At 35.5% G+C, this 25,367-nt stretch overlaps 1 protein-coding gene across 1 annotated transcript in view; it reads right to left on the minus strand.

The window, feature by feature from the left end:
- Positions 1–2,433: 2,433 nt before the first annotated feature.
- Positions 2,434–25,367, minus strand: part of LOC110115284 (50S ribosomal protein L9) — a 37,868-nt gene continuing 14,934 nt past the window's right edge. The window contains exons 3-6 of the mRNA XM_028693323.1: positions 19,765–19,830; positions 18,722–18,778; positions 3,486–3,557; positions 2,434–2,855 (exon numbers count right to left, since the gene is read on the minus strand). Coding sequence (XP_028549156.1) covers positions 2,691–2,855; positions 3,486–3,557; positions 18,722–18,778; positions 19,765–19,830 — 360 coding nt within the window. The 3' untranslated portion in view covers positions 2,434–2,690. The remainder of the gene's footprint in view (positions 2,856–3,485; positions 3,558–18,721; positions 18,779–19,764; positions 19,831–25,367) is intronic.

Consider the following 25,367-nt stretch of genomic DNA (forward strand, 5'->3'; position numbering starts at 1 on the left):
GACTAGGAAAAGGCCTCAGCTTGAGGAGAAGAGGAGAAAGTGAGGGGCAAGTTTTTTCATGTCCCAAAGGGGGTATTTATAGTGAAAAAGAGAAGAGGAAGTTGGGGAAGTTATACAAAAATAATAATAATACTGCCTAACATTGGAATTCTGTCAAACTACCTCCTAATGCCGGAGTTCACAAGTCTACCACCTAATGTAGGAGTTCTGTCAGGACCACCGCCTGACACCGGACTTCTGTCAGGACCACTGTCTGACGCCGAACTTCTGTCAAGGCCACCGCCTGACGTCGGACTTCTGTCAGGACCATCGCCCAATGCCAGACTTCCGTCAGGACCACCGCCCGACGCTAGACTTCCGCCGAACCACCGCTCGATGATAGACTTCTGCTGGACCACCGCCCGATGCCAGACTTCCGCCGGACCACCGCCTGACGCCGGACTTCTGCCAGGACCACCACCCGACACCGGACTTCCTTCAAGATAATCGCCTTACGCCGGACCACCTCTTAATGCCAAAGTTCCGCTGGACTACCACCTAACACCCGAGTTTTGTTGGACCATCGCCTGACGCAAGAGTTCTTATAAACCACCGCCTGATGCCAGAGTTCTGATAAACCACCGCCGGACCACCGACAAAAGTTGGACTTCCGCCAGACCACTGAATAATGCCCGAACTTTTGTCGGACCACTAAGAGAAGTCAGAGTTCCGCCAGACCACCGATTAATGTCTGGACTTCAACCAGACCACCACCTTCGACTGCGATCTTTCTGACTCCTATCTCCTGCCAACTATGATCCTTCCGACCTCTATTGCCTACTATGGTCCTTCCGACCTCCATCTCTAAACAACGGTCTTTCTATCCCTTGTCTCCTGTCGAGTATGGTCCTTCCGACCTCCATCGCCTACTACGGCCCTTTCAACCTCCATCTCCAGATAATGGTCTTTCTGACCCCTATCACCTAACGACTACGGTCTTTCAACCTCCGTTGTCTACTACTATCTTCCCTACCTCCACTGTCAGATAATAGTCTTTATGACCCCTATCACTTGTTGACTATGGTCATTTTGACCTCCGTCGCCTACTATGGTTCTTCCGACCTCCATTGCTACACAACAATCTTTCTGACCACTGTCTCATGCCAACTATGATCCTTCTGGCCTCCGTCACCTACTACGGTCCTTCCAACCTCCATCACTAGACAACGATCCTTCTGACCACTGTCCCGCCGATGATGATCCTTCTGATCTCCTTCATAAGAGAATGATCTTTATTGACCACTATCATCTATAGACTACGGTCCCTCCAACTAGTGCCACTAGACTATAGTCTTTCCGACCTTCGTTGTCTGTCGATTATGATTCTATCAACCAAACAGATGTATAGATAAAGATTCATTCAAGTCCCATCATTTGTAACACACTCTATATGATGTATATTTGTTACATCAAGCCAAGGCCTTCCCCCAAGGAAGGGCTTCATTTGTACTTGACGACAAATAATAATGGATTCATTCAAGCTGGGCCAGGCCCAGTGATATTTTCTCCTTTTCAGGATTTCCATGTAAAAATCTTGATGTCTCTTATGAATGTTATACCCTCTCTTTTATCTATACATGTGTGCAATATTCGTACAAAGCTTAGACACCAAATTCTATATTTCTCTGCTATCGTGAATATCCCAGGATGCAACAATATATATATATATATATAATTTGTTTTATGTTTAAATTTATATTTATTTCTATCTAATTCCATCCAAATGATAAATTCCTCCAACAAAGTTAATAATTTATCTTCTAAAACAATCAAATGTGCCCGAAACTTCATTTTAGATGCTTATGACAATTTTAATCCAAGCTTTTGAGAACAAACATTGGCATTTGGAACATTACGGTTACTACTGACCAAATAGAGTTGAATACCAAAGATAGATGTGGCTATGCATAATTATTAATCTCGAAATCCATTATATATGCTGATTGTCTTAATGTGATTGTTAGATGTCATTAAAAAAGTTTTTTTTTTCTTTGGATAAAAAAAGTTAAATCCGTAAAGCAGTGAGCAAAGCAAATATTACCAAGGTTCCAGAAATTGACCTTCATTTTGATTTCCTCTTTTTTTTTATTATTATTATTATTTTTTTGTCCCGTTTTGGTAGCAATACACTAGGATTATTATGTTGGATGGTAGCCTAAGAACTTATAGATTTCAAAGCTTAATAAGATATCTTTACATGAACTTACATTTTGAAAAAAATTATTAGAGATAAATTTCATAGACTATGAATCACATAATCAATTAGCACTGTACAACGGTTATTTATGATTTGCAGTTTATGAACTTCTAAACGTCTCACCTATTAATCAATGAAGAAAGTTGAACATATATAATTTTCATGCTCAGAACTCGCATACTCCAAAGATACCGAGAGAATGGAAAACAGTTGAAACTTCAACCTTAAAAAAAAAAAGCTGTACTTTGTTGAACAAATTGATAAATTTAATTGAACAAGAAAGAAACTACGACAATATCAGTACGAAAGAAAATTCTGAACTTACCAGAACGCCAACAAACCAGCTGAAAAGAACTAATCAAACAAAAAATATATTTGGCTTTGCTGAGCTGGAAGACACCTGTAATCACTCCCTGATCTGGAAAGATCATCGAAGTTGCAGTCTTCAGCTCATTCACTTTCTTCTAACCTTGACATTTAGAGTCCATTGTAACAATCCCTCTGGCCGAGGAATCTCCTGTGGTAGCCTAAGAACAACCTCGTACTCACCCAGTGATGAAAGGGGTGATGGTAAGTGAATATTATCAGGATGGATGTTTACACAAAGCTGCCGAGCCACCTATTTCAGGGAGATTAACAAGACAAATCTATTTCATTAATCTGTTAAAAAGGGCATCTTGCAAATTTAATTTATTTTTGGCTACCCTTTTTGTAAAGAGGGGAACGCCATCTTTATGTGATATTAAAAGAAAAAAATTAGATTATAATTCTTCATAATCAAATCATAATGAAATCTGTAGAAGTGACAACAAGATATAGCTATCAATCGGATGAACCTACAAAAAATCTAGTATATTTTTCTGTACAACTTTTTTATGCTCTACTCTTTTTCATTGTCTCTGAATAGGTTTTGCCTATTACCCAACAAAAAGTGTTTCAACTTTAACTTCTATTCAGCTTGAAATGGGGACATGTTATCAAGATATGCAGCTTGAATGGACGACACACAAGCAAAAAGCTTCATCAAGAGATGTACGTTGCTTCCAGAACCGTATCTACAATATTAACCTGATAGTTTGTTTATCGCTATTCCTAAAAATGGTCAAACATGATGGTGCACGAAGGGCCAGTATAACTATGGTGTGCAGGCTTTGAATAATTCAAATGTGGATCCCAAGCTCCTTATCAGTTTTCCTGAAAATACAACTATCAAGTTAATCGATGGATTTAGAATATAGAGCAGTTATACCTCAGCCACAAGCTCTTTCTTTGTCACAGGTTCCCGAAGTTCGCTGTCAACCTTGATGTGCCGCCTCAAGCTCTAAAGAATCTAAATAATCAAACCACCAATCGTACAAAAATGCAGAATAACCAAAATATATTTCAAGAAAACTTTACCACATCTAAACTTCAAGATTTTAAACCAAAAAATCATTAATCATGATTATCCAACAAATCACAGTTAGGAAAGAAAAGCCCAATGTTAAGAGAGCATCTTTAAAATTCAGAAATAAATTCAGTATGAGCATGTCTGCAAAAAATTCAAACAGAGAGTTGAAAATAGGAAGGGCGCAACAAAACCAGTAACATCAATTTCATTATATATATATATATGTTGCGTCCATGAATATACGTGGTGGCAAAGAAATATAAATTTTAATATCTTAGCTTAGTACAAAGATCCAGCATGCTATCAGATAAGAGAGATGATGCATTATTTAAAGAGACCAAAATTTTTACGTGGAAAGTCCTGAATAAAGGAAAAATCATGGGGCCTAGCCTGGGTAGAATGAATCCACTAATATTTGCAGTTTATTACAAATGAGGCCCTTTATTGGAAGGAAGGCCTTGGCATGATGTAACAAATATACATCATATAGAGTGTGTTACATGGTGGAAATAGGAAGAATCACTGTTGACGTTTTCGTTTGATAAGAAGGACGATAGTCAGTGGGCGATGGAGGTCGTAAAGAACATTGTCTTGCAACGAAGATTGGAAGGACCGTAGTCGGTGGGCAGCTGAGGTTGAAAGGACCGTTGTCTGGCGACGGAAGTCAAAAGGACCATAGTCGATGGGCAACAGAGGTCGGAAGTATCATAGTCGGCGGGCAATGGAGGTCATAAAGATCCTTTTCGAGCTCGAAAGGACTGTAGTCGACAGGCAACGGAGGTCAGAAGGACCATAGTCGGGGGGCGACGGTGTTCAGAACGACTGCAGTCGGCAGGCGACGAGGTCGGACGGACCGTTGACTGGCGGAAGTCCAGCGTCAGGTAGAAATTTGACGAAAGTCCGAGCAGAAGTCCGACGATAGGTGGAAGATCGGCATCGGGTAGAGGTCCAACGAAAGTCCGACAATGGGCGAAAGCCAAGCGTCTGGTGGGAGTCCGACGTCGGGCAAAAGTCTGGAGACGGGTGAAAGTTAGGCGTTGGGTAAAAGTCCGATGAAAGTACAACAACGGGCAAAATTTCGACGTAAGGTAGAAGACAGACAAAAATCTGGCGATGAGAAGAAATTTGGCGTCCGGTAGAAGTCTGATGAAAGTCCGGCGATTGGCAGAAGTCTGGCGTCAGGTGGAAGTCCGATGAAAGTCCAACGATAGGCAGATATTCAGCGTTGCGCAGAAGTCCGACAAAAATATGGAGACGAGCAAAGGTTCAGCATCGGGTAGAAGTCTGGGGACTGGTGAAAGCCCTAGTTTGGGTAGAAATCCGGTGATGGGGGCAAAAGTCCGGAATCAGTTGTTGGCAGTGCATAAATTCAGTGTTAGTCTGTGGACAGGGAAAAATCCTGCGTCCGTCGAGAGCCGAGCGAAAGTCCGGCGGCAATCAGTGGCTGGGTTGAAGTCCGTCGGTAGTCGAGTAGTCTGGTGGAAAGAGAACTCTTCATTCTCTCCCTTCTCTTTTTGCTTGGGTTCCATGTTTCTCCCCCCCCCCCCCCCTGTTTCTCCCCCCCCCCATGGGAAATGAGGGTTGTTTATAGTTTTCTGATAGTGGCATGGCCTGTAAATAAAAGGTAGATCTAGGATAAATTGGGAGTGGTTTGAATGGATGGCCGATATTGAATCCCTAAATCTTGGACCATTTATTTGGTATTTGAATGTCTTAAAGATATCAAAATTTGATGATCTTGGGCTTGTTGGATTCGACTCGTCGAGCAACTCGATTCAACTATAAACATGTCACATTTGGAAACTGTTTGGTAATCCAAATTATGGATTGAACCTTATAAATGCGTTCGGGTCTATGATTTGGGCTCATTTGAGCTCGAATTGAGTCAAATTTGGTGTCGTTGGGTTCGTATTTCCGAGACGTTCAGTTTGACTATAAGTTTGCTGAAATCGGAGCTCAGATGGTCTCCGATTTAATTTTTTAAGTTTCCAACTTGATTTTGCCTCGAGATTCATGCCCGATCAAGATAAAGCATTAGAGTCTTAACAATCATTTAAGTATTTATGGAGTGATCAATAAGTTTTTAACCACTAGAAGACTATCAAATATCAAAAGTGCATTACCTTGACTTTTGCTATTTGTAGATTATATAATTTTGATGAATGAGGCTTCCTTAGAAAAAAATGAAAATTTTAAAAATAATGCATAAATTTTCAAAAGATAGGCCCAAGGATTAGTGAATAAGGGCTGTTTACAAGATAGGCCCAAGGAGAACTATTGTTTATTAGTAAAATTCTTAGAGTGGAGGACTCAGGAGAGTGGACGTAGGTCAAGTGACCGAACCATTATAAAATCTCTGGTGTGGTTTTTCCTTTACTATTTTTTATTTACGCTTACATTTTATTTTCATTAAAATTGCTTGGTGAAAATTATTGTAAAACTCGTTGCAAATTGTGTTTCAATCACTTGCTTCCGCATAATTTAATTTTCTTGTTTAAAATTTAAAAATTCAAAAAAAATTATTAGAACTCATGTTTAGGATTTTTTCATTGCAACAATTTTCCAATTCACCCCACTGTTGGAGCATCTCATAATTTCACTTATATAGTTGAAGATGGGCCAAAAAAACAAACAAATAAATGCCTAAGCAGTACTATGGGATTTAGAGAATCATGCTGACTCATAGGAATAGCTTATAAAAATATTGTTGGCTCAAGAAAAAACGACACGAATGCATGAATCCCGCTTTGCAGTTGTAGGATTTCATTTCCCTTAAGTCAGAATGCAATTAACCAGATTTCCCTTGAGGGTAGTGTTAGGGTTTAATTAAATCTGGGGTTCTTACTTCACATAAGCGCAAGTACTCATAATTAATTACATCTTTTAACACGTAAGAGAGAACTCTCGATTAATGATGAATAATTTTTATTAAGTAATTTAGTTCAATTATGAGGCAAGTGGAGGTAAACTCGAACAAGATCCCATGGTTCCATCGTTCCGGGTATATCATAGTTTTAGTATACTAACACTAACAATCAAGTAAATGGACAAGATCCTAACATTATTGTAGTGTCCAGGGAATCTGATTAGCAGTCATGAGCTGCTTCCTTTAAGGGATTCCAAGTAAACTTGAGTGATTAGATGTGAATTTTAGTTTTATTGGGTGTTTTTAGGTTTACATCTATTAGAATACCCAAAAGTTAATTTAGTTCAGGATTCATGACTTCGTTCATAAGTGACCCAAAAGTTTAAATTGAAATGGGTTTTACAACTTCTATTGGAAGTAGCCCAGGCATTTAAATTTGGGTTGAGACTTATAGCTTTCATAGAAAGTAGTTGGGTGCTTTTGAATTTAGGTTGGAACTTCTTGCTTTCATAGAAAGTAGATCGTATGTTTAATTTGGAGTGGGGCTCACTATATTTATAAGTTACCTAAAGGTGGGTCTTACAACCTAACTCTACAGCAAGGCTGCCCAGAGATTTAATTATTTTTGGTAGATCTTATGACTTCCCTCAATAAGTTGTCTAAAAAAGCAGGTCTTACAACTTAATCATATGGACTAAGATGCCCGTGAATTTTAATTTAATTGTTTGGATTTTATGGTCATTGCAATTTATTTAGCCATTTTTTTAAACTATGGGGCTTATTACATCCCTTAAAAATTGCTCATTATCGAGTCTTACAATCTAATCCTATAGACTAGGATGCCTAGTGCATTGAATTACTGTCAGTGCTTTTATGTGTTTTATTGAGGAATTTACGATAGAAATTTCACATACTTTCAAAATGAGGTTAGTATCATAATTATTGTATTTCAAAATATTATTTAAAGATGAAATTCTCTCCTAAAATTTTTTGCCTTGATTTTTCAACAAGAGATATCCGTGTGATTAGATTTGAGTAGGGACCTATGGCTTTCATTAGAAAGTAGCCCATTTAGTGTGATTTATGGCCTCTACTAAAGGTAGCCTGAAGATTTCAATTGCGTAGGTCTTATTGTTTCCTTAGAAATTGCCTAATTATGGGTCTTACGACCTAACCCGATAAGCTAAATGATCCAAGTTGTGGGTCTTACAACCAAGCCCTATAGACTAGGAGGCCTGAGTGAGGGGTCTAGGGTTATGTTATCACGTAAATATTTCCCTCAGAGGTCGAACCTACAACTTCTATTAGAAGTGGCCAGCATTTTAATTGGGGCTTAGTGGTTAGGTAATTTTCCTAAAATTTTCCCCTAAGGTTGATCTTACAACTTTCCCTTGAAAAATACTAAAATTAATTTTTCAAATGATTTAGTTATTTCATTAAATTTTAAGTTGTTTGAGTTGTTTGAGTTGTTGTTGAGAGTAGATTAGTGTGATTATTTTATTAACATTAAAATTAATTTTTTCAAATGATTTAGTTATTTCATTAAATTTTAATATTATTTATGAATTAATTAATTAAATAGATTAATTTACATTATGAAATTTTAGTTAAATTCAATTAATTTAAAAAAATGAAATGAATTAATATTAATGTTATTTTAAAATTAATTAGTTTATTATTTGATTAATTAATTGCATGAAATAAATTATTATTATTATTATTATTATTATTATTATTATTATTATTATTATTATTATTATTATTGTTTATTATTTAAGTTAATTATTTTTAAATGAATCAATTTCTCTCCAATGGCTCCAAAAAAAGTAACAAATTCTCCAAGAAAAGGTTTTGTAATTTCCGAGAAATTTCGGCAGCAATTAACCTTGGAGTGCATCTGTACTTTTTGTTAAGAAGAAAGATAGATCCATGTAAATATGTATTGACTATAGATAACTGAACAAAGTAACTATCAAGAACAAATATCCACTCCTGCATATTGATGACTTGTTTGATCAGTTGAAAAATACTATATTGTTTTCTATAATTAATTTAAGATCAAGATATCAACAAATGAGGGTTAAAAAAGTAGATATCAGTAAGACAACTTTTAGGGTCAGGTATGATCATTTTGAGTTTAGAGGCATGCCTTTTAGGTTGACAAATGCTCCTATTTTTATGAATATGATGAATTAGGTTTTTAAAGACTATATAAATCAGTTTGTGATTTTTTTATTTGATGACATTCTGATATGCACAAATATTGATGAGGAGCATGCTGAACATTTAAATAGTTTTAGACACATTGAAAAAGAATCATCTATATACAAAACATTCAAAATATGAATTTTTGCTAAGGAGTATTATCTTCTTGGGGCATATAATTAATGGTGAAGAAATTTAAGTAGACCCATAGAAGGTGAAAGCAATTATAGAATAGCCCACACCAAAAAATGTTATAGAGGTTCGTAGCTTCTTGGGATTGAGAAGATATTAAACGAGGTTTGTTAAAGGATTCTCACATATTGCTATGCCCTTGTCCCAATTAATGAGAAGGGATATTAAATTTGAATGGAATGTTGGATGTGAGAAGAGCTTTCATGCATTAAAGATGTATCTAACTATAACACCAATGTTGACACTTCCATCAGGAACATAAGAATTTTAGATTTACAGTGATGCTTCTTTGAAGGGTTTAGGATGTGTTCTAATGCAGCTATTGACCTCTAAGTATTAACCAATACACAGAGAACAAAAAAAGGGGAGACATCGTAAATCTTGCGTACATACCTTAAAACCATTGGGTCCACGAATCCTGCCGAGGTTACGCTAGTTCGACGCCATTTGCGATCGCTTCCCAGGAATTTCGCGATCCTACAGTGCCTCGATCCCGCTCTCGTGAGCGTCGTTAAATACCGAAGCAAATGAGACCTTCGGCTGCTCTTTCCACGCTCGGTTCCACTCTCCTACACGACTCTCCCTCTCGACTCTAAGCCACGGTCCCGATACTTCTCTCAAGCTCCGATCTCCTCCCAGATCCCGTTGCCTTCTCCTTACAGCTGAGCTCCTCACTCCAGCAGCCCGTCAATCCTCCCGTCCAGAGCTGCCGAACCTCAACCTCTCCCATTCGCTACTTCTCCTTCACGCACGCAAGATCCCGAGCTCCTTCCTCTCCAACTCCAATCCCGTCGCCACCTCCTGTGCCGACCCTAAGCCGAGAGAGAGAGAGAGAGAGAGAGAGAGAGATTCCCTACCTACCTGAGCCGCTCGATCCCGATCTCCAGACGACGCACCCTTCTTGTCGTTTCGGAAGTTACGACATTTTGACCTGAAGCAGTAACAGGAGCTGCTCTCTATGAAGGTAACTTCCTCTCTTCCATGCACTTCTTCGGCCAGACCCCTTTAACCCGATGACCAAGAGGGGGTAACACAGGATTTGACTCAACGAGATGTTTAAGAAGCCTTTTACAAAGCCTGTATAAATCCTATTCAAATCCTGTATTAACTTTTGCTGTCTTGCTCAAATCCTATTATTTCAATTAACAGGATTTGACATTAATCCTACTCAAAGTTTGTATAAATCCCGTACAAATCTTTCTTTAATTAAAATTAATTATTTTTAATTATAATCAATTATAATCATTAAATAATTAATTATATTAAAATTAATTATAATTTAATACTTAATTATAATTAATTATTATTAATAATGATTATTTTTAATTAAAATAAATTATAATAATTAATTTTTATTATAATTATAGTTAATCCTATTAGTAGTGATTAACTATAATTAATTATAATTAATTATAATTATTTATTTTAAATCAAATTTATCATTGTTACTTACCATTAATTATGATTAATTATTAAATATAATTAATTGTTCTTAAGTGATAATTAATTATTATTAATTATAATTAATTATACTTATTAATAGCTAATTATAATTATAAAGAAGAAAGAAAAGAGAAGTGATCCCCTCCACTCTCTTTCCTCGATATTCGTGTCGGACCGGCAAATCACCTAAGCACGCCTTTATTGGCCGTGGTTTTTTCCCATAAACGGGGGAGACGCCGGGAGGATGCCGAATTTTCGTATGAAATACAGACAAGGACTTGGAGCAAATTGGACTTGTGGACTTGATTCAATATACTTAAGTGAACTTAAACTCAAATAAACTTGAAAGTATAAGGTTTGAACTACATTTGATTTAAAAATCAAATGAGAAGAACAAAGAGCAAGAATTTGATTGAACTCAAGAGACTACAAAGGACTTGACCTGAACAATTTGAACAAGGACATAGAACTTGTACTCAAACAAGAGCAGAGGACTTATGAACAAGAACTTGATTTGAACATTAAGCCGGCAAGGCTTGAACTTGAAAATGAAACAAGGGACTCGATGAACTACAAAGGATTACATTGAAACTTGATTTGAGCTTTAATTGAACTTGAACTCACACTTGATTTGAAAGTCAAATGATGTGAGCAAAGACGTTGAACCTCACTTAAATAAATCATAAAATGAATGATTTGAACACAAGCAAAAATGTTGAAGACTCATTCTGGGACTCAAACCAATTGAGACCAAAGTAGATATGACTCGGATCATTCGAACTCAAAATTCAAATGATCAAAAGACCCAACTCAAAGTTGATTTGAACTTGACTCGAATCAAGAGATCACATGAAACTTATGAGCTTGATTTGAACCAAAGGGGGGACTTATAACTTGAGCTTGTCGTATTGAACTCAAACTTAAGCCTCAATGAACCATATCTTGTGTATAAGATCAAAATCAAGCTTAAGCAAATTATGCATGATTCTCAAATATATGAAATGAATCATCCATGGATAGTGGAGTGAAATGCTCATGGACCAAATTTTAGAGATCTAGCAATATCTCTATAATGAGTATGGTGAACATAGAAGCCTACAATGGTTGTTCATATCACCTGTGCTAATATCGTGGCAAGCGTACATTCCCATTCCCTACAAGCACAAAGGAAATGATCATCAAAATATTATAGCAGTCAACATCAACTACTTAGTGAAGGAAGAATGAAAATCCCTTACGAACAACTATGGGATACTTGTGATCATTCATGAACGATAATGACATGCTTGAAGTCAATACAAATAGAACTGGCAATCCACGCATAAGTGACATCGATTGAAATGATGTGGAAGTGATAGGTTCTATACAAATATAGTCATACACTCATATGTCCGACAGATTGTTCACAAGGTGGTGATGAAAGGGAAGATACATATGATGCAATATACGATGAAAAGAGCTTTTATAGATTATAGCAACAAATGTGTAGTGGGTATAATATCCTCATATAGTCAACACCAATTAGTGTGCATGGAGGGGTTGGTGATAGATGCTTACTCCTATAAACTATTGTAGAAGACCCATGGTGTACCCAATATAATGTTCACAAGCAAAGTGCCAAAGAGTTACAATAAATACAAGCTCTTATGAGCTTCTACAACCAAAGGCAGGAGATTAGCACTATGACCCGCCTACAAAAATCAACAAATAGTGCACGACAGTCTACCTGTACGAAGCAACGAACAATTCTATCCAGAAGCTGCTATGCCACACCACCGGATCTGCAACATTCGTACAAGCAGACAGAAGGCGTCTATAATTATTTCAAAGTACCCCTGCACGTGCACTATAAATTGTATACACATAGGTACACTAAAATGGGTAAAAATAATTATAAAACCCGCATGGGCCCCGGCAAGCGTGTTATTGGTACGCACGTGACGTCTAGGGATGATGCGCGGGTTGACAAGTGAATTCAGGTTCGAAACCGATCCTTCTATACGGGTTAATAGAAGTCGACAGGGTTCGAACCATTAAGCAAATATAAAGTTGTGACGACTCATATATTTGCTTTAAAATATTCATATTAGGCCTTCAAGGCCTACAACAATATGAATTCACTAATAAGGGCATAAAGCCTACGAAACCTGATCCTCTATCGACCAATAGATAGAGTCGACAAGGTTTAATCCAAAAAATGGAAATGCTCCCCAAACACCCCGATGATGGCGTGTTGATTTCTTATCTCAGCCGGAGGGGTTCACAAATATTTTTCAAATGTCATTCCAAATACTTAAATTTCCACCCAAATATCCATTCAAAACCCAAAACTCCACAAAATCCAAAAATCCACAAATCTCAAAATTCCAAAAATATTTAAAATTGAAATAAATCCATCAAAAACTTAAAACAAAATCCATCCACCCTCCGCAACAGTTTGTCGGGACGGACAAATTAAGGTTTACTTCAGCTCACAAAGAGCAAAATGCCTAGTCAAAAATATCAGTAGGATCCATTCTCAAACAATCTTTTGCCAGTAAGGACGTAGTACGTGTCCTCTAACCGGCAGTTTCGCCACCAAATGGCACTGCAGGTAAACGGTTATGACCCGGGGCCCTCTGAACCGAGTGGTTTTGCCGCCAAATGGCACCACAGATAGCGGTTATGGCCAGAGCCAATACGCTCCTTAATGGCGTTAAATCCTTGAGATATAAATCAATAGGATATGATTGATAGGGCACAAAGCCCTCTGTAAGCTAAGGTGGATTCAAATTTGTCCCCTTAGACAAACATTCAACCCAAGTCTACAAGGTCCCCTTGGACGAAGCAATCCATGGCTGCCGACAAGGATCCTTCTGTCAGGTTGGGTCGACTACCTCCTCTGACTAAGTAGACCAGGGACCATGATGGCCCGGGACGACGGAACCATGGGATCTTGATCAGGTCTATCATTCATTCCCCCACCATCCGCTTTAAGTACAAGATGGTGAAATTTCCAATTTTAAATATCAAACCCTTTCCAAATATCCAAATCCAATCAATTCTCAAATCCAAACCCATGCTGCTACTATATGCCAGATAACACGTATTATACGTATCTGATTGACAACTAGCCTTAATCGAAAGTTCTCTCTCGTTATAGGGAGGGGTAATTAACTATAGGGGCTTGCACCTATAGGAAACCAGAACTCAGATCATAAAGTCCTCACAAAATGAGGGCGAAATCTCTGGGTAGTGTGTTATCTACAAACCTATCTGCCTTCCAAAATTTACCCCGGAACTTAGTTCGTTAAAACTCTCTCGCCGAATAAAAAGAAAAAAGCACGAGCGAAGGCCGAGGCCGAATTTTCGGAGCCCACAGCAACACAAAAAAGTAATTTTATATGCATCGAGACAGCTGATGCCCCATTAAAGAAATTATCTTACTCATGATTTAGAGCTAGTTGTAGTGGTATTTGCTTTGAAGATTTGGATGCATTACTAGGGTGGGAGTAATATGTGAATTTTTTACTAATCATCAGAGCTTAAAATACATATTTTCACATAGATAATTAACTTTGAGATAGAGAAGATAGCTGGAGCTAATTATGGACTATGATGTGGATATTCAGTATCATCTGAGAAAAGTAATATTGTGGCCGATGCTTTAAGTCGTAAATCTATAAGAACGATGAATTAGATGATTACTCAGGAGGTTTAGTTGATCAAGTAAATGGACAATTTGTAATTAGAAGCTAGAAATTATAAAAATGTGGAATACTTACATCAGATGACAGTAAATCCAACTTTAACAGAACGTATCAAAGAATCTCAAAAGATTCATAGTGAATATTCAAAATTGATGGAGCAATCCCAATCAAGGAAAAGAGCAGGTCTTTCGGTTGATATTGATGAGAGCAATAAGCATAAATTGCAATTGTGGGTGCCCAGTGATCCAAAATTAAGAAAAACAATTTTGTAGGAAGCTCATCATTCTGGCTACACAATTCACCCAAGCAGTACCAAGATGTATAAAGACTTAAAAATAATTTTCTGGTGGCCAGGCACGAAGAAAGATATTGATAATACATAGCTAAGTGTGAATTATGTCAAATTGTGAAAGCTGGACATTAGCTACCAATATCTATCCCTGAGTGGAAGTAGGAATATATTTTAATGGATTTTGTTACCATATCTAGGCAATGATATAATAACATTTGGGTAATTATTGATAGACTGACAAAATCAGCTCACTTTTTTCCTACCAAGCAAACTGATTCAGTAAATAAATTGGCATGCCTGTATGTGAAAGATATTAGCAGATTATATGGTATTCCAAAAATTATTGTCTCAAATAAAGATGATAGATTCACTTCTAGGTTGTAGAAAAGTATTCATGAAAACTTGGGCACAAATTTACATTTCAATACAGTTTTTCATCCTTAAACCGATGGTCAATCTGAAAGAACAATTTAAGTATTGAAAGATTTGTTGAGATTATATGTTTTGGGAATATCACATACCATTGATAGAATTTGCTTACAATATTAACTATCAATCAAGTATACAAGTGAAATCATATAAAGCACTTTATAGTGGAGAATGAAGAACTCCCTTAAATTGGGTTGATGTAGAAGAAAGACAACTAATGGACCCAGAACTAGTTGATGAAGCAACAGAGAAAATCAGACTAATCAGAGATAAATTAAAAGTTGCTCAGGATTATCAACAAAAGTATTGTGACCCCAACCACAGAGCAGTAGATTTTGAAATTTGGAGCTTTGTATTTCTGAAGGTTAAGCCTATAAAAGGTACAGCCATTTTTAGGCAAGGAGACAAATTGGGTTCTAGATATATAGAACCTTTTGAAATTATTGAAAAGATTGTGAAAGTTACTTAAATGCTTACTCTTACAGCTGACATGTCACATATCCATAATATTTTCATATATCACTGCTAAGGAAATGGGTTACAGATTTCCATCAGAGAATTTCGCATGATGAAATTGATCTACAAAAGAATCTAACTTACACTAAGGAACCAAACAAAATAGTAGATTTTAATATTAAACAGCTCAGAAACGATCAGATCCCTTATGTTAAAGTGAAATCAAAATACACACCAAAAAAAGAGATAACCTCGTAGAGGGAAGAAGACACTTGATTGAAGTTTCCTCATTTATTTGATGACCAGATAATAAATTTTAATAATGAAATTTCAATGAGGGTAAGGTTATAATATCAAAAATTTTAAAAAATAAGCATAAAAATTTGTCCCAAAAGTTATTCTATTTTATCATTTCTCCCTAGCACGACAAAGTTATTTTCTTAAAATTCTACATTTAATTTTGAGTATTTTTTACATATATATGTCTATTTAAAATTTCAATCTAACAGTCTATATGTATAGTTATTCATTTAATAGCTATTTAATATTTAATTAACCGTTAATTAAAAGCTAAGTAATAGTTAATTAACAGTTAATTCATTTTTCGTCATATTACTATTCATATAGCCGACCCACTTAAGCTTGCATGCAACGGTTTGATGGGATCCAGTAGCTGATGTAGAGTAGGGGAATGTTAGTGGAGCCATAGTAGAATATTAGTGATATTATTATATTAAGTTGCCTTAAGCACTAAAGCTAAAGCATTTCCTTTCACTCCTTTTCTTCTCCCATTCCACAACAATCTGGCTTTCGAAGCTGATGCTTGCTGCAGAGTGGAATTCATGATCCAGAGGAGGGGAGGCGAGTGAAAATTTGGCTCTAAGGCTACTGCAGCTGCTTCTAAGCTTAGGTAAGAAAATTTAATTATTGAATTCAAGTATTTGACGCAGATAAGAATTGTTGTAATGAAGCTATAAATGCTGAATTACTAAATTTTTGAATTCAGGTATCTCAAATAGATCGGAATTGTTGTACTGTTGCTGAAATCTGATAATAACTGAGAAGTGAGAAGTATTGAAAGAAGAAAAAATTAATGTTGAATGAGAAGTTTAATGGAGGAAGCATACAAAAGGGAAAAAAAGCATGATCAACTAGAACTACTTCCTAGCAATGTGAGATGCACAAACTATGACATAGGAAATAATAAAAATTTCATATACTACAACCTCATATTTGATATGGACCATAAGAACATTAAATTCATGTTTCATCATGTATTAATTTATTTATTTATCAAGTAGTGATTATAATGGCATATTTTATAATTATTAAATGTGAATTGTATTGAAAAGGTGAAATAAATCAGACATGGGGGGTAGGCCCGCACAAGTAAAAGTAAAAGACCAGAAGAGATAATCTTATTCTCTCTCCATTCAAAAAATTTGGAATTTGGACCCAACCTTAAATGAGAAAGCAGCTTCAATTCTAAAAGTTGTGAATGCGGATCAAATCTTGAATTAGGAAGTTATAACAGTGCAAAATCCTATAGTCATCGTAATGAATTATAAGAAAATTGTTGAATAGTAGGCAGAACAAAAATTGATGTTCCGCACATCTTATGTCCAGTATGAAAATTTACAAGTGTTTTCAATTGATAGTGAATATATTTATTATTATTTCTTGTACATTATTTTCATATTTTATTGAGCTCTAGCTCATTAGCAGTGATTGTACTGCAGGAAAAGGGAATGAGCCAGTGAAATAGTAGGCAGGATGGTAGATTGCCTTTTTTGTGCGCATATGTTTTGGTTGTACAAAGAGGTCCAAGTGGAAGTTGTACATACACCTTTAGGTATGTAAATGAATTTTAAAAAGATTAATAAATCTTTGTATTTTATATGAGATATTTTGAATATGTTACTGTTATGAAATATAAAACTTGATATGCTAGGATAGTCTGAATAACCTACTTCTTACTCACCTGATTCTGATAGTAGTTCAGAATGGGTGTTAGTAAGAAGGTGTGTTCAGATTCTCTTTTTTTTGTTACACTCCATGTTAACCGTAAAGAGAGTCAAAATGGGGTGTGTCAATGACGCAACCACGAGATCTTAATCAGGTCAACCTTTACACCCTAATCATTCTCCACTCAATTGAATTCACCTCTAAAAATCAAAATTTAGCCTAAATTTGATCCTAAGAAATCTTAGGAATAGTTGTTGATCATGTTATGCCTCTAAAGTCTAAACATTTGTCGATTATATCCAATACCTCTAAAATACAAGTGATAATGCTTAATGCCTTTAAACTATTCAATGAAAACCGATATGACTAGACACTATCAAAAAAATAAATGATGATAATCTCGAGAAAGTATGTCTTTTAGACCCATACATGTTCACCCCAATCTACTTATAACACCCAAGAAGAGTCAACCTATTGTTGCTAATCAAGGCCCATTATATGATATTTCTCAAAACCTCTAACATTGTTTGGTTGGGTCCATTAGTATACACGGGATTAAACAACTATGCAATCTTGATCGGGTTTACCTTCATCAGCCCGATCATTCCACAATAGATTGAATTCACATCTAAAAATCAAATTCAAGCCTACATTTGAGTCTAAGCAGCCTCTTTAAATCAAATATTCAATTATAATATCTCAGAACCTTATGAGGTTATACAATTTTCCTCTAAATTATTCGATGAAGTTAGCACAATTAACTCTACTAATGAACGAGTTAATATCAACCTCGAAACTCTGTCTTCTACATAAATGCATTTCCACTCTAATCTGATTAGGACACTTGAAAGGAGTAAACCTATGGTTGTTAATCAAGCTCCCCATACCTTATGGCTCGAAACAATCTAATCTTGGAAAACTAGATTTAAGCATAAGATCTTGATCAATTTTAGCTCCATCCCCTAACAATTCTCTACTCAATTAAATTAACTCGAACTATCAAATCCAGGCCTAAAATTTGAGCCTAAGTGACCACCTTACTCAACAGTGTTCTCCTACAGGTAGGGGCGGTCATTAACAATGTAGCTTATGGTCATAAAAATCTCAATTCATATTTAAATAAACCCTAGTCTATCATCTGAAAATCTAGTTAAAATAAACTTGATATATCTAAAAAATAACTGAGATTCTCATCACATTAAAGAAACTCAACGAAGGGCTGGCTTTTTTGTGAGCGATCAATATTCCACAGAATAGCATAGAAGAAGAAGAAACAGGAAGAGTACTTTAAAAAGAGGTGAAACTTAAACAAAATGTAAGGCATCAAGTGCAAGTTAGTTTTCTCTGAAGATACCACTCAATATCCTGTCCAGGTTAAAAATTGTTATTCTAAATCCATTTTCTGTCATAAAAGAAAAGACTTAACATAGTATAAATGCACAATTATTGCTGCTAATGTGGACAAAGCTTTCAAACAAACCAAATCATGCAAGGATAGACCATAATTTCATTGAGCAAAGAGGGGAAGGGGAAATGCTAGAAACAATGCTGAACTCACTAGTTGAGCATTATTAAGACGTTTTGCAGCCATTTCATACTCTTTCATTTTGCTCTCCTGCATTGACACAAAAACATTTAAGAAATTGCAAGAATTGGAGACCTGACTGCATTTATGAAAGAATCAAGAAATTTAACCAGACAAGGAAGCAGAAGCAATAAAGTGAACAATAGTCAATCTCTTGATAACAGCTTAAATAGGGAACTGAGCAAACACACATTTGACAAGATCCGTAGGGAAAAGTTCTACATGAACATTAAAAAAGGGTCCTGTAAAAATAGTTGTGCAAAGGATTTGCACGAGAAAATATATTGGATCACATTGCTAACAGAACACATTTGTGAAAAAGAGCATATCAAGTAGGAAGCCTTAAAACCCAGTTCTCTAAGGCCTTTGCATAGGAAATTAATGTTGGATCTTGTTGTCATTTTAAGGCTTTCAATGAGTAACTAGGTTCGATCTATTGTAAGCTGAAGACATCAACAAAAAAAGCATATAAAATAGATGCAATCACACAACTGAGTCCAGGGAGGAGTACCTGTAAGAATTCTTAACCTTCTACATAAGGGAGGCCGCTTTGAAATTCAAATCCATGAACTAGACTCATGATGCAACAACCTAAGTTGCTCCAAGCTTAACTTCTCAAGACAAATGTAGGAGGCAAAAATAAAATGATCAAAACCCACAAAGAGACATGTGCGTAGATTGTGATGAGAAAATTGTTCAGAACAACATAAACCTAGGACTTATTGATTTATCTTTGGAGCTTTAAGAGAAACTAAATATGCAAACAATTTTAAATGTGCATTTTTGCAAGTACTTCATGATCTACAAAGCCAATGGTGGAAACATAATATAAGAGTATAATTCAAAGTGAGTAATAAGAATAGCTACTCATAAAAAGGGCATGATCAGCAGTTACAAACCAACAGGGTCAAGTGCAAAGATCTATTGTTGAAGGAGATTATAAAGTTACAACCCACCAAAAACTATTTAAAGTGAAGAGAAATGAATATGAGAGGAAAGTTATGGAAATCAGCCACCTGGCTAGTGTCTTCTTTTTCTTTAGGCACCTCTTTTACTGGTTCTTCCTCTTCACGTTTGTAAAGCTGTTCAAAAGAAGGGATGTTAATGAAGAAAACCTTAGATTGAAAATCTACATCAAGATCGTCAATAAAACTAAATATTTTTTCTTACACTAGTAGAATCAAGTTAATACAGTAAGAACATAGAATATAAAATTACGGGTCACATTCGAACATTTTATTCGCGCACTTAGGTAAGTACTAGTGATGTAGGCAGGGGGGGTCAAATCAAATTCTAATATTTGATTTTTGACTTCTCTAGCTCATTAATGTCAAGTAGTGGTGAAGCTCATTATGAGCTGATTTTTTAGTTCATTTATGGAACTAAAAAATTAGCTCATTAATTTTTAAACTTGGCTTTTCTCCTTCCCCCTTTATTATTCTCATTTCTCTGTAATTTCACTTGCCTTCTCCTCTTCCTGTTGCCTCTTGGATTGCTGCGGATTCCCTGCTGGTTTTGGCCCTTTGGTTTGCTCTTGAATTTATTGCCCTGTGGTCCCCCTTTTACTGAAATGAATATGGTTGTTTGGTCCCTGTGCTTGGCTGCTGGGATCCGTGACTTCCCTGCTTGGAACCGTGGCTTTATTCCTTGTTTATTTCGCTGTGTCGTTTGGGATTTTGGTATAGTGACTGCTGGTCTTTCAATTCCCTCATTTATTTGAGTATATGAAGATATTTTGGGGGCTGTTTTTGGACAGAATTTGAACAGTTTTAAGTGGCTGTTTGGTGGCTGTTTTGGGAGGAATTCCAAGAGACTTTTGCTAATTTCTAGACAGATTTCTACTGCAGTTTTTAGGTGCCTTTTGGCCTTCTATTTTCAGCTTTTAATTAATGTTTTGGGGCTGTTTGTATTCCCCTCTTAAGTCTATAAATAGTAGTTGTTTTGTAATGTTTTGGAGAGGTTATGATGATAATTTTTGGGACAAAACCTGAGAGGTTTTCCTTGGAAAAAGCTTGAGAGCTTTGTTCCACTTCTTCTTCTACTTCTATGGAAATCTTGCGAGCTCTTTCCAACCTTCGTCTTGACTTCTAATCTCTTTCTTCTATCCGCAAGTGCCACCCCACCAGTATCCTTCTTCTCAAACAAGAAATGCAACTTTAGGTGTTTGTCTTATTAGAATCGTTTGTAGGGTTTTTGTGTTTTTAAGTGTCTTGTAAGCATCTTTAATGTTATGTCAAAAGTTTGTAAGTCCTTTTATATGATATAAAAAGTTTGTGTTTGTTTTAATTTGTCTAGTTTTGTGAGTTCTTGATTTTTTCTAGATCCTAGAAAGAGTCTAATTTTGTGATCAAAAATTTGGGGCCCTCTCCCAAATTTTTGATTGCATCAACTAGCCTCTTTTCTTACGATACACTATAACATTAAAGTAATTCTATAGAAACCCAGGTAGAATGATTAAAGGTTCAAGTAAAATTGGGAAAACAAGCAGCAAGTTAATTGGAATCAAAACTGAATCCGATAGGAGAACATGCCCACCTTAACAGGTAGAAAATAAAAGTCAACTATTTGCATCGGTATTACGGAATCTATGATCTTATGATTAGTAGAACTAATAAAGATATTTATAACTCAGTTTCCTGTTTTCAAGGATCAGTAAATTTATGTTAGCAACAATATCTACATAGCCAACGCCGTCAATAGGGCAAAGTTTAAGCATGTTGACAGGTCAAACCAGTACTATGCTGATTTTGGCTATAGCATACGGAATCTATAATTTGGTGCTTAGTAGAAATAATAAAGATATTTGTAACTCAGTATCTTGTTTTCAAGGATCAGTAAATTTATTTGAGCAATAAGATCCACATAACCAACACCACCAATAGGGCAAAGTTAAACTTGTTAACAGGTCAACTATTTGCATCAGCATTAAAGAATCTATGATCTTGTGCTTAGTAGAAATAATAAAGATATTTGTAACTCAGTTTCTTGATTTCAAGGATCAGTAAATTTATGTTAGCAGTAAGATCTAGATAAACAACACCATCAATAGGGACAACTTTAAGCTTGTTGACAGGTCAAAAATTTGCATCAGCACTAAGGAATCTATGAGCTTGCACTTTAGTTGAAATAATAAAGATATTTGCAACTCATTTTCTTGTTTTCAAGGATTAGTAAATTTATGTTAGCAAAGAGATCTACATAACCAACCTTGTTGACAGCTAAAACCAATACCATGCTGATTTTGACGAGCATAACTCCCAGATCTAAATTGGTCTAGGGAATAAAAAAACCTTCACAAAAATGTATTACATGTAAATATCATATTTAAGTATTTGCATACTTCATGTTATTCAATTGCCTAGACAATGGGACAGGCTTAGGCATGGCAAAGACAAACTAGACCCTTTTAGGCCAATCATACTGATAGGACTTGATGATCAAAATAACACACGACAATATAAAAAATAGCAACTTACTCCAAATAGATCTAGAAATAATACAAAGAGAACTGTTTTTACTAATTTCCAAGCAAAGCAAGACAAGATATAAGTTGATTCATTGTTCGAGAGGTGAATCGTCTCTCCCACAATTTCTAGCAGCTATTAGGAACCCAAACACCTCATAAAAACTACTGCAGAAATTCAAAACATAACATAAAAATCTTAACCGTACATAATCTCCCCCTTTAAACAGCACAATACCCCTAATAAATGTCCCTTATATCTTTCCCAAAGAGTTTCCCCTTTCTCAAAGAGGTCCCTCCCAAAGCCTCTTCTCTTATAGGTGATAAAGAAGGTCATGGGCTCACCTAGGCAGCTAGACTGTTTCTGCCAACTATATCAATATTCCCATCCAAAACATTCACCTTTTCCTCAAGGTGTAAAAAGGGAAACTACTTCTGAATAGTACTATAGAGCTCCTATGTCGCCTCATACTCCGGTAAATCATTCTACTTAATCAGTACCTCCTTGATCCCCTTATCTCCTTGGCACACCCCTTTTAACTTCATTGGTTCTAATATCAACTCAATATCCTCTGACAGGGCGAGGGGGTATGGTTTCCAATGGCTTGTCACAACAACAACAACAACATCAAGCCTTTGTCCCACTATGTGGGGTCGGCTACATCAATCCTTTTTCGCCACTGTGTCCGGTTAAAAGTCAAATTCTCATTTAAAGCTAATAAAGAAATATCATTTCTAATATTTTCTAACCAAGTCTTCTTAGGTCTACCTCTACCTTTCTTAACATAAGTCAAGTCTAATACCTCAACTTTCCTAACCGGGTCATCGGGAGGCCTTCGTTTAATGTGACCAAACCATCTAAGGCGACTCTCTCTAATCTTATCTTCCACTGGAGCTACTCCAACCTTTTCACGTATATGCTCATTTCGTATCCTATCTCTAAGGGTCAAGCCACTCGTCTACCTAAGCATCCTCATCTCTGCAACACATAACTTAGTATTATGCTTCGCTTTTAATGGACAACATTCGACACCATAAAGCATTGCAGGTCTCACCACCATCTTATAGAATTTTCCCTTAAGTTTGAGGGGGACTTTTCTATCGCACAATAAGCCCGATGCATTCCTCCACTTCAACCATCCAATTTGAATTCAGCTAATAATATCGCCATCAGTTTCACCATCACTCTGAATAAAAGATCCAACATATCTAAAATGTGTGCTCTAATTAATGACTTGATCGCCCAAAGTCACAATTCTCTCACTAGGTCTATTGTTACTAAAATTACACTCCATATATTCCGTTTTAGATCTACTCAAGCGAAAACCTTTAGACTCTAAAGTTGACCTCCATAATTCAAGTTTACCTTCAACTCCCACTCTAGTCTTATCAACAAGAAGAATATCATCAGCAAAAAGCATACACCAAGGTAGATCCTCTTGCAAATGTCTAGTGAGAATATCCATGACTAAAGCAAAAAGATATGAACTTAAGGCTGATCCTTGATGTGATACAACTGAAATAGGAAAATACTTGGTAAAACAATCTTGTGTTTGAACACAAGTAATAGCTCCTGCATACATATCTTTAATAATTTGAATATAAGCATTATTAACTCCTTTGTTTTCAAGAACTCTCCATAGCGCTTCTCTTGAAACTTTATCATATGATTTCTTTAAATCAATAAATATCATATTTAGATTCTCCTTATTCTCCCTATATTTCTCCATCAAACCTCTCAATAAATGTGTGGCTTCCATAATAGACCTACCCAGCATGAATCCAAATTGATTTTGAGAAACATTAGTATCACGCCGCAACCTACGCTCCATAACTCGCTCCCATAGTTTTAAAGTATGACACATTAACTTAATTCCTCTATAATTCGCACACTCTTATGCATCATCTTTATTCTTAAAAATAGGAATTAACACACTCATTCTCCACTGATTTGGCATCTTTTTAGTCTTTAAAACAATATTAAAAAGTTTAGTAAGCCAAGAAATTTCTTTATCTCCTAAGCATTTCCACATCTCTATTGGAATATCATTAGGTCCAACAGCTTTTCCACTTCATTTTATTTAAAGCCTCTGTAACTTTAGTTTTACTTATACGCCAATAAAAATAAAAATCTTTATTTTTATTTAGGGTGATAAAGTCACTAAAGTCAATCATATTTTCACATTCTCATTAAAAAGTTTAGCAAAATACCTCATCCACCTTTGTTGAATATCATATTCTAAAAAACTACTTTTTGATCTTCATCCTTAATACACTTTACTTGAACTAAATCCTTACTGCTTCTATCTCTTTGTTTGGCTAACTTATACATATATCTTTCTCCCTCCTTAGTATCTAATATATTATATAATTCGTTAAAAGTTAAGCTCTTTGCATCGCAAATAGCTTTGTTAACTTCCTTACGAGCATCTTTATAACTTTCTCAATTATCAGAATTTTTATATTTAAACCAATTTTTATAACAATCTTCTTATTTTTTATCTTATCTTGCACATTTAAATTTCATCACCAACTATTTTTACTATTAGGAACTTTTTCCTTTGAAACTCCAAGCACATCTTTTTGCAATATTCTTAATATCACAAGCCACTTTTTCCCACATAATATTGGCATCCTCATGCACAAACAAAATCTTAAGATCTAAAATCTTACTCTTAAAAATACTTTTGTTAATATTCTTTAAATGCCACCATCTAATCCTAGAAAATTGTTATACTTTATTTTTTTATTTTTTCCCCTTTATCTTAACGTCCAAAATTAATAATCGATATTGGGTATATAATTTTTTAGTCGGAATAACTTTACAATCTTTGCAATCTAAACAATCTAATTTTCTTGTAATAAAATAATCAATTTGCATTTTACTATATCCATTTTTATAAGTGATAAGATGCTCATCTTTTTTCTTAAATAAGGTATTAGCTATTAAAAATCATAAACTAAAAAAAAAATCTAATAGTCTTACCACCTTCATTTGTCATTTCAAATCCATGGCCACTATGGATACTTTTAAAATCATCTACATCTCTACCAATATGTCCATTTAAATCTCCTCCAATAAAAACTCTTTCTTCAAGAGAAATTTTTTGTATTAATTTATCTAAGTCATTCCAAAATTTTAATTTTGAACTCATA

Source organism: Dendrobium catenatum, unplaced genomic scaffold (assembly GCF_001605985.2).
Source record: "Dendrobium catenatum unplaced genomic scaffold, ASM160598v2 fragScaff_scaffold_261, whole genome shotgun sequence".
NCBI lineage: Eukaryota > Viridiplantae > Streptophyta > Magnoliopsida > Asparagales > Orchidaceae > Dendrobium > Dendrobium catenatum.